This window comes from Cynara cardunculus, assembly GCF_001531365.2.
Source record: "Cynara cardunculus var. scolymus isolate 2C chromosome LG 17, CcrdV1, whole genome shotgun sequence".
NCBI lineage: Eukaryota > Viridiplantae > Streptophyta > Magnoliopsida > Asterales > Asteraceae > Cynara > Cynara cardunculus.
Genome location: NC_037544.1, coordinates 20,987,676 through 20,998,222, shown reverse-complemented (window position 1 = coordinate 20,998,222; position 10,547 = coordinate 20,987,676). Strand labels below are relative to the sequence as shown.

The window sequence follows — 10,547 nt, the reverse complement described above, 5'->3', positions numbered from 1 at the left end:
TTAATTTGAACTGATTGCATCCTCCACCACTCCCAACTACCAGAATATGCGTGTATCCACGTGCACCATTATGATGAAGGGTGGTGGTAGTGCTTTTAAATCAATTACTATTACCACCCACAACACAAACACAAACACAACTCAACACACCACTTTGCCAAATATATATAATATATAATATATAATAAAAATAAAATCAACCTCAATATCTCCTTCTATCCTTTCGGTGGGCAGATTCAGATTGGATATCATCTGCACGGATTGGGTTTACATCTTCCACCCTTCCCTTCTCCGCTAGATACCCTTTTCAGGGACCCCATTTTCACACTTTCTTCAATAAAACACACTCTCATTCTCTCTTTCTGGATTTTTATTTGTATAAAGATGAGATCTTTAGGTTTGGTTGATTCATGGGTTCAAACGTGTTCCATGCTTAATGGATCTTCGTCTTCTTCTTTTGTGGGATTCATCTGTACATCACCTCTCAAATGTGGTAAACCCCATTTCAAGAATCATCCAAGATCCAGATTTTCTTCTTCTTCTTCTTCTTTCTCCGTTTCTGCTGTGATTGCAAAGGAAGACCAAGAAATCTCCTCCGATTTCCAAAAATCCAGCTTCAGTTTCAAGGCTTACATGGCGGAGAAGGCTAATTCGGTAAACARGGCSCTGGAAGAATCCATTTCCATTAAAACTCCACCCACAATCCACGAAGCTATGCGTTACTCCCTCCTCGCCGGAGGCAAGCGTGTCAGGCCCATCCTCTGCATCGCCGCCTGCGAGCTTGTCGGTGGGGATGAATCCACCGCCATGCCTGCCGCCTGTGCTGTTGAAATGATACACACCATGTCCTTGATCCACGACGACCTCCCTTGCATGGATAACGACGATTTTCGCCGTGGAAAACCAACTAACCACAAGGTTTACGGCGAAGACGTGGCGGTTCTTGCCGGAGACTCGCTCCTCGCCTTCGCTTTCCAACATGTCTCCAGCGCCACCGTCGGCGCGTCGCCTGCACGCGTCCTGGCCGCCGTCGGCGAGCTCGCGAAGTCTATTGGGACGGAAGGGTTGGTCGCGGGTCAAGTGGTGGACATAGCTTCAACAGGGGCGAAGGACGTCGGACTGGACCAGCTTGAATTCATCCACATACACAAAACGGCGGCCCTTTTGGAGGCAGCCGTCGTATTAGGGGCCATATTGGGCGGAGGGAATGAGACCCAGGTGGAAAATCTTCGGAAATTCGCAAGATGTATTGGACTATTGTTTCAGGTGGTGGATGATATATTAGACGTCACCAAGACGACGGAGGAATTGGGGAAGACCGCCGGAAAAGATTTGGTGGCAGACAAGATGACATATCCAAAACTGATGGGTATGGAGAAATCGCGGCAGTTTGCGGAGGAGTTGTTGGCGGAGGCTAAACAGCAGTTAGAGGGGTTTGAGTCATACGAGGCGGTGGCGCCACTAGTAGCTCTGGCGGAGTATATAGCTTACCGGCAGAACTGAAACCAAGCTTTTTTTTATTTTCGATGAGTTTGAGTCTTCTCCATCGATGTTGTAAAATCGGTTTTACCTGCAACATAATTATAAACTAATTAGCAAATTAGATTCATTATTATTTCCATTTTCATGGACATCCAATGTGCATAATAGAATCATATGAAAAGCTTCATCCAATGTGCATTACAGAATCATATGAAAAGCTTCATCCAATGTGCATTACAGAATCATATGAAAAGCTTTACAAATGTTGATCAGATGATTTGGAAAGGAGTAGGCTAAATGCACACCATTGTTAAATCAAGGCTGACTTTTTACATTTCAATGTATCCACTGCTAGTTTACAAATKGTTCGCATTCTCAGAACAGCAAAGGTCTAAAACTTCATGAAAGAATGGACTTGATAGTAGTACACATTTGGAAAAGTGCATATATTCTTAACTTAATCCAACCAAATCAAACAAATAAACTTGGTATATCCCACCTGAAGTCAATAAGATATAAGCAGACTTTACCTCTAGCTTGGTATATCCCAACTGAGGACAATAAGATGTAAGCAAATCTTACCTCTATCTCAATTGTTGAGTGGGTCCACRGGATTCCAAAATATTGCCAGCCAGAAGATTCCGAACGAAAGCGTTATTGGTATGTGCTGGAAAAGTATCTTGAATCTTGAAAGCGAAGTGGTTCATTCCCCCAAGATGTCCATCCAGCTAACAATTCTCTAGCAAAGAGTTCAATGCCATGAGCAGGTCCTGATCCACGTATATAATCCAGTAGCATTTCTAATAACAACCCATTGATGAGTAGGATAATAAGGAGCATAATCATGGGTTAAATTAGGATTCTTCTAATGATTACAATTTTAACCTAATCCAACTAGTTTTAAAGAAAGTAAAAAAGAATTGATGTAAYAAGAATCATTTGGATGAAACATGATAGAAAAGAACAGTAGATTGCGCAAGGAAATGGGAAAACTTTACAATCGTGTAAATCAAAAAAATGATCCAATTTAACCACAAAAGTAGAGCTTTAGATATAATGTATATGCTATTATGCTAATACCTCCTATTGGGGGTTTCCTCGAGTAATCTCCGGGGATGCTGAGRAGCACTTGACCATCTGGAATGGATTTGAGTTTCGAGAAACACTCGGAATCCTCATCCTGTAGATATTATGATAAAACTTTTGTTGTGGATATAATTGAAAGGCTGAATGTAATATTTATTATTTAATCATTTAATCAGATAAAGATGAAATAAGTTCTAAAACAAATCGAGCTTCTTCACCTTTGGACAACAATAACCAAGGACCAGACATTCATATGGTCTATGATGGAAGAGATCCAATTCACCAATCAAAGAACCATTTGGTTTCACCTGTAATGGTAACAAGGGACCATGTTAGTCTCGGGTTTTCAAGATTTAGTACCGTCTCTCCACTTCAATCCCATAAAGGGGACTTTCATCAAATTGAGTCCTAAATCACTTGAAATAACTAATGATGTATTCTACAAGAAGATTTAGTAATATGTTTCATAGAAACATCTCAAAGATTTACATYTAACTAGATTTTGCAGAAAACAGTGTGCAACTTCAAGAAGTTAACAACCATAATAAAACATCATCACTCAGAGAAAGTAAAATATGGTAACGAGAAAAGAGCACTCAGAAAAGCTTGTAAAATCCTTGGTACTAAGAAAATGCAGACCACAAAAGAGGGTTTCAAGGTTCAAAAAGTTGACTCATATGGCTCATATATTTGGCCAGAATTGAAAAGCAGTTTTTAGCAGAGAATGACAAATCACCTTCAACCARTAATGAGTTGCCATGTACTTGACTCCCCATTTAGGGAATAGATCTTTTTCAACAAATATCCTTAGTTTCTCCTTATTGGTTACCCACAGAGCTACCAACGCTCCATCTGCATGAGCAAGTCTTTTAATAGGAAGACACAAGAAGTATCGATTGGGCAAAGTTGGGTACCTAAAATCATGTGAAAGATGAWTTAGTGCAAAAGACATTCTCTTAACTGTTTGCAACAATGAAGATTAAATTAGATATTGAGGGACAGAGAGATGGAAAGAAAAACAGCAGGAACTAAYGGCCTCGATACAAATAAAGGTTGTCACAGTTTATACCTGTTGCAATTCATGAATTATAGTCAGAGCTAATTGTAGTATTTAGACTATTCTTTGAACTTGTGAACCTCATATCTTGTAGGCAAGCCTTACAGCCTTACTAYGGTTTTATATGTGCTAGATAGAAGTTATATTATGTGCTAGTGTGATAGATGGATCAAGTATATGCTCACGAACATTTCGATATGCAAATTGTACATYAGGCTAAACAGCTTAAGAGAAGTTAAAAGGAAGTTTGAAGTTGGAGCTGCMAAACTAGTAATGGGAAGGTTGATATGATTGTCGATGATGCATATGACCCCACACTACGCTTGAATGAATCGATTGAAAGAAAATTGAAGAGGACCAACGATGGCTACAAAGAGATCCTTAGATGGCTTGATGGGTGCAGAGAACATAGAATAGAGTAAACAAAAGAAAAGCATAAGAAAAACCGCAGGTAAATCTTTACAGTTTTAGGAACTAGAAAAAAGAGAGGAAAGACGTGTATATAAGTTGACTAAGATGCGCAAAAATATTCTAGGGGACCAAAGTTACATCAAATACATAAAGATGAGAAACAAGATTCCTGGTAAATTGATGAAGTTAGAGAATGATGGAGGGGTYAGCTTAATAGTTTATTCAATAAAAGAAGGGGACCGTATGTAAACTTCACCAAATGGAAGTTTGTACACACATTCGGACTGTTTAAGGTGAAGAAMGCACTAAGATAGCAATATGTAAAGGCTTCAAGGCTTGGTACTGTTCCTACCATTGTTTGGAGAAACCATTGGGAACCAGCAATTGTATGTCTCCCTTGGTTATTTAGTCAGTTCATGTATTCCTCATGGTCACTGGGATGCAGTTCTATGGATTTTGAGGTACTTCAGTTCAAGGCCTCTCTAGGGAGAGCTTTTTTGTTGTATTACGATCAAGGACACTGTAGAATTTACCAAAGAAGGTTCTGGAAAGATTTGGGTTCTCAGGATGTCTGTATTCTAGTCTGTCTACCATCGGCTGCTTTGTTTTTGTAGGTGGGAATCTTGTATAGTGAAAAAGCAAGAAGCAACAAACTGTAAAACTGCATCCCGGTCTAGTGTTGAATCCAAATACTGAACTAATGAAACCCTTACGAACGACAAAGATAGTTAGACTTATTTGCAGCAAGTTGGGCTTGATTGACATCTATGCTCCAACTTGAGGAGTGTTGTTCCRATAGTCATCATAATGTACAACTCTCAAATGTTTCTCTTGATATGTTTATCTTAGTAGATTAGCTTTATTTTGATCCATCCTTTTAACCCATATAAGGAGGTTTTCATTCTCAATAATAAATCAGTSTTTTTTAGTTCTAATCATTTCAGTTGCTAACAAACTTATTTTCCTTGAACAAGGCATAAGGCAGAGTTACTTAAGAATTTGAACGTTTGCTTAAGTTTTTGGTAACCATTGTTGTTTTCACAAGGTCGATAGACCACAATAAGATTAAAATCAGTACCAGAAATTTAATTTCTCATGTAGAAGGAAGGCTATTGTTCATTTTCCTTCAAAGGTGTTGGCCCATATCATACAATAGTAATGTGTGGCATATGTTAATAATATGTATTCCATTGAAATAACAGAAACAATGATTTGAGTGGTGGCATACACAAAAAGGTTGAACTTTGATAGGAGTGAATGGAAGCATACAAAAAGGGTGATCTTCAATACTAGTGTGTGGAAGGATTTATTTTGAGCCCCAAAGTTCTATGTAATATCTGTTGGGTTTCATTTTTACCTGACCCAACTTATATCAGGTTACAAATTAAATATGCACTCTTTGAAGTAGCATAATTGCCTAAAGAATACGAGTACTTACTTCAATTTTTGGGAAGCACTGCTATTTTCCCAAGGTGGATCAATCACAATAATATTGAATCCGCAATCACGTTTCACTGCAAGAGGATGCAATGAAGATTCAAATTTCATGCTGAAGCAAAGCCTACTATCTTCCACACAGCAAGTGTATTCAATTTCCTTGAGGGGTGTCATACAAAACACATGAGATGCATAGAAGAAAGTTAAATGAAGTACATTTTGATAATATTTAGAAAAGAAGAAAATGAAGTTTCTATAAGTGCCACAAAAATATATGAATAACTAATTCCCACCAAGAAACAGTTAATGCACCAAAGGACAAACATTTGAAACTGATCATGATTTTTTTTTCTCCGTGTTAATCCACCAGATTAATATTGATTAGTTCATATCGAGTTAGCCATTAACCCTAAACACACATTTGCTTTTAGGGTTCAAAATTTAAAGAATCTACAAAGATGGTAAATACCTTGGAGGTCTTTTTTGGGTTTGGACCCTCCCCCACCCCCTTTCTACCTCATCATTATTAACTATTAACATATGTCATCACATAAACTGGACCTATATGAGAMCGGTAGCCAATTCACTATAAGGTGAACCATATTTGATGCATATATCTTTCCAAGATGATTACTATTAGGTTATGAATGACTTGTAAAAAAACTTCTATTTGTCAAACATTACCAGGGATCAGGCCATGAATCTTCTTCAGATCAGACTTCCACATGTGAATCAAGAAAACATACAGAGATTGTAAGCCAAACTGAATAAATAATAGTGCAACTTGAAAGGAAAAGCRCGTACAAAAAACTAAAACTAAAGATAAATTTACAAGAAYGCTTGCATCAAATATACATTGTCTTAATGGGAGACAAGATACCATATTGTTTARTAAATTAGACACATAAAAATGTAAGCTCACCATGTAAAAGGAACTCTTTCTGGGTATTATGTACTTGCGATTTAGAAAATCAGCCTCCATGTCGCWGTTTGTCTCATTTGCAACCAAGCTGCCAAATGCTGGAATATTTCTTTTTTCACAGTTTTGAACAGACTGGGAACCTGAAGAACCAATTAAACAACAGATATGAATCTAAATAACTTACTTAAGTGATTGTGTAACACCAAACAATTTTCCTAGGTTATAGCATCTTAACCACAAACACCAAGACTSTGAACTTGTTAAGTTATAGGCTTGCAGTTGAATACGGTTTCAGCAGTGTGGTTGTCCATGTTAAACAACTTCCTGAAAGGTCTGATTCTAWAGAAAATTAAGTCGATACAACCATTATTAGCAGTGACTTGGCAGTACTTCCTCAGTCCTCCCCCTCTCACACAAACCCCTATCAAAACCCAAATGTTGGTTCACAACCATGTCCTAACTACGCACATTTAAATAAGCAATCCCAAACACCCCCTAAAAACTACCAAAGCATTTTAGATGGAGCCTTAACATGATGGTGCTTTTATCATCTAACTAATATGTACATGTATTTTGATATTTCCAGCAAGTAGAATTAACTTGAGCAAAACAGTCATGGACAGTACCTTGTTTTGAGGTGTAATCCTGATTAAGATRCAGTGAAATTTCAAACAATGGAGCTTGCCATACGCTCCCAAGCTCAACAAACGAATGCTCATCACTTGCTACCGTACAGTCAGATGTTAAGAAATCATCATTCCTCAATTTCTTCAAATTTAGCAAAAGATCATTAGCTTCGAGCAAACATTCGTGCGCCTTCATCAAGAAAGGTTTCGCCTTCTGCAACAATTACGCACCCAATTTCACACCATATCACACAAGATATGGATAAATATCTGCTCAATCTTACGTGAATTTTCCTACACTAATTAAAGTTACCTGATGGCGTTCGTCAGCTGCTTGTTCTCTTTCATTAAGCGYGCGAGGTTTTTTCTCTTTACGTTTCCGTTTTCTTTGATTTTCCGAAACCCTATCTTCACCGGACGGACTCGGTTCAAAGAAACGAGAGTAGTAAGAAGATGGAGAAACCCTAAAATGCGTGTAGGACAGGCTGAGGACACGAACTGGATCCATGAATACCGCATTTGATCCTTCGAACCGGTAAATCCCTGACTGCAAGAACRTCGATAGTTTCTCGTCAACGTCTGTTTTAGCACCTGCCATGATCGGAGTTCGAGTTTTTACGGCTGCCGGACAAGTTTAAAAGCAATAAGCTAAAATTTTGATACTGGTTACCGGCGAGGAACAGTAGCTTCCGGTGTTACGCCCATATACATTTCTCTTTTTGACTGAATTACGGATTTGGTCCCTGTGGTTTGGTGAAAATCACTAAAAGAGTTCCTAAACTCTGTTTATTATAGATTTGGTCCACATAGTATTCATTTTCTTAGAAATCCAACCACTAATGGAAGTTCTATTGTTTTATACTTTTCTCCCTCCCTCCCTTTTAGGCATCGCAATGGGGCGGGGATGGGCGGGTTTTGTAATCCCCGGCCCCGGTTTTTAGTAATAGCCCCCGGCTTCGGTACCCGACGGGTGCAGGGATTAACATCCCGTCTTCGGTAAAACCTCGGTCAAACCCTATGAAAAATATATGTTTGTTTGAGTCTACCGGGGATCCCCGAGCCCGGTTTGAGTAACATCCCCCGGTCACGACCCCGGTTTGAGTCTACTGGGGATCCCGGCCCTGGGACCCGTTTTAGCAGGGAATCCCCGTCCACGGTCGGGTTGGGTGAGTCGGGTTCCCCACCGGATCGAGGCACATCACCATCCTTACTCCCTTCTTATGGAGCAAAAGGACAAAAAATAGAGTAAACTACCAATTTGGTCCCTGCGGTTTATCATAAAAGAACACTTTCGTCTTTATAGTTTTATAATTACAAGATGGTCATTCTTAATGCCAAAAAAATCACCGAAAATAACTTTAGGATGGTTTATGCAGCTTTTACAATAGAAGATTGAATTCTTTGAAATAAACACGACAAATGATAAAATAAAAGGACAAGAGAACTGGTGRTGCGAAAAATCCCTGGTCGAGGGAGAAAACCGCGGACGGTAATGAATATCATCGATGTACTATAGACGTCAATCAGGGACRTCGTCCTTGATAACAATGAATAAAATGATTGATCATGGATAAACGCATTGTGTCACGGATAACAACTCAAGACAATAGTAATGAATTTTCTAAGATGATTTCAGTAGCTTGTTCTTCGTAGCTTAAATATTGCTCAGAGAATTATATGTCTCGTTTGAATATGGTTGATCCTTTTATAGGTATTGTGAATATGGTTGTCATTTAAGAGTCTTTATGAAGTAATGGTCGATTCTTGGTTATGTTATTAATCATTAATCGTTAAAACCTACAATAAATGTCAAAGATAACAGATGTCGAGGTTAGCATAGAATAATGAGCATCGTAGGTTTGGTACATCCTAGATAGTGATAAAAACGTCTTGATTGCAGATAATCACGATCATGGGTGAGGACTTCGTGGTCATGGATAATCACGACCATAAGTCAATGATCTCTTGGTCACGGGAATCCTGATTGTTGATATCACGATCGTAATATCCTAGATGAACAATGTTATGGATTTTTTACCCAAACAGTCATTTTCGTCTTCTTATAGATTTTTTGTCTATTAACRTATCAAAATCGATTTTATGATTTTGGACTTTGTTGTTTTTTATTGTGTAAAAGACAAAAAAAATCAATTAAAAACGGAAATGTCCCTTGTTTAATGAAATACATTAACGGCTGTTAGAGAAAAGAGACCAAATTCGGACGTTTTTACAAATCATAATGGTCATCTTTTAAATTTGAACTGCAGGGAGAAAAATGGCAAATTTATAGTCAATGATGTAAAAAACCATCAAACTACTCAATMCGTCCAACCAAACTTGTTAACAACYCAATTAAACTCAACCTGYCAAACCGTTAAACCGTCAATTAARAAGGTTGAAATTGGGTTMGCTTAGCTCAATCCAACTCAACTCGCCAACTCACCGCTAGTATATACAACTTTGATAAAATTTTATTCATATCTATATATTATATACTAATCTATTATATCACACATATGTAGAATAATAATATTATATATATATATATATATATTAATAATGTGTGAAATTTTATATAATGTTGTTGAGTTTATATTTTGTATTTTTTTAGCTAAATGCATAGATTATCAAAAGAGATTCATCATCAAAAAATAATAACAAAAAATCAAATAGAAGAAAATTAGTGAAATCGTTTTTAAAATACTTTATGTTATTGAAAATGAAATTGGAAACAATTTTTTGGTTGTTCCAAAAAAATTAAATAAATATCAACCTTAATACATGGTATGAACATATTCTTCTGAATACCACTCATGGGAAGAACATCCTCTCGTTAGTTTTAAAGGCCAAAGAAATGTCTCCATMTATTACTGATAGTCTTTCTGATTTGCTTCTCCGAAGTACCAAAGGCAAGCATGACATTCATCCCAGACCTATTAGAAATGGAAAGTCAGGGAAATGCTTTATGTGGAGCTCGGACTCCGACGGGGGAAAGAGTGGAGAATTATAATATTCGTGTTCCGTTAACTCGTACAWATTAGATTAAGTGAATTTTTGGTAAAATTATGCATAATATATTTGTACCATATGTTTAACCAACTTGTACTTCAGACGAGTTTTGTGACAAAAGTTGAGTTTATACCTATATTTACATAAAGTTGAGAATCTAACTTGATGGGTTAAAACCGCCAAATAATTAAACTTTATATATATATATATATATATATATATATATATATATAGAGGGTGGTTCAAATACTAACCCATTTTTTTGTGTTAACTCTACTAAACAACATCAACCAATCACATTCTTTCTTTACTTTATGTTCAAATGTAACTTATAAATTTAATACAAGGATCATTTTGTAATTTGACCTTTATGTAACTCCCTAATAATTATTTGGGAGTTACAAATCTTTTAAGATCCCTCTAATTGATCATGAGGTAATTCCGATGTTCACGGTGTTCATGGCGTTCATATCCATGTAATATCCATGAACATTCACCGTGTTCATATAAATGTTCA

General features: G+C 37.2%; 2 protein-coding genes across 3 annotated transcripts; one reads left to right on the top strand and one right to left on the bottom strand.

Moving 5' to 3' along the window:
• The first annotated feature begins 184 nt into the window (after nucleotides 1–184).
• On the top strand, nucleotides 185–1,633 carry LOC112500205 (geranylgeranyl pyrophosphate synthase, chloroplastic-like). The gene has a single exon (XM_025103570.1). It carries the CDS (start codon nucleotides 385–387, stop codon nucleotides 1,501–1,503), a length of 1,119 nt encoding a protein of 372 aa, XP_024959338.1. The 5' UTR covers nucleotides 185–384; the 3' UTR covers nucleotides 1,504–1,633.
• LOC112500204 (methyltransferase-like protein 2) lies at nucleotides 1,493–7,661 on the bottom strand. 2 transcript variants are annotated; one of them, XM_025103567.1, is made up of 10 exons: nucleotides 7,335–7,661; nucleotides 7,022–7,235; nucleotides 6,396–6,535; nucleotides 6,158–6,191; nucleotides 5,475–5,550; nucleotides 3,305–3,482; nucleotides 2,787–2,876; nucleotides 2,563–2,662; nucleotides 2,065–2,282; nucleotides 1,493–1,570 (listed from the first exon to the last, which is right to left on the bottom strand). In XM_025103567.1, the coding sequence occupies exons 1-9, from the start codon at nucleotides 7,617–7,619 to the stop codon at nucleotides 2,137–2,139; spliced, it is 1,263 nt and encodes a 420-aa protein (XP_024959335.1). In that variant the 5' UTR covers nucleotides 7,620–7,661; the 3' UTR covers nucleotides 1,493–1,570; nucleotides 2,065–2,136. The 2 variants fall into 2 exon arrangements, with proteins under 2 accessions (XP_024959335.1, XP_024959336.1); XM_025103568.1 differs by lacking the exon at nucleotides 1,493–1,570 and having other exon boundaries at nucleotides 2,176–2,221.
• Between the last annotated feature and the right edge of the window lie 2,886 nt (nucleotides 7,662–10,547).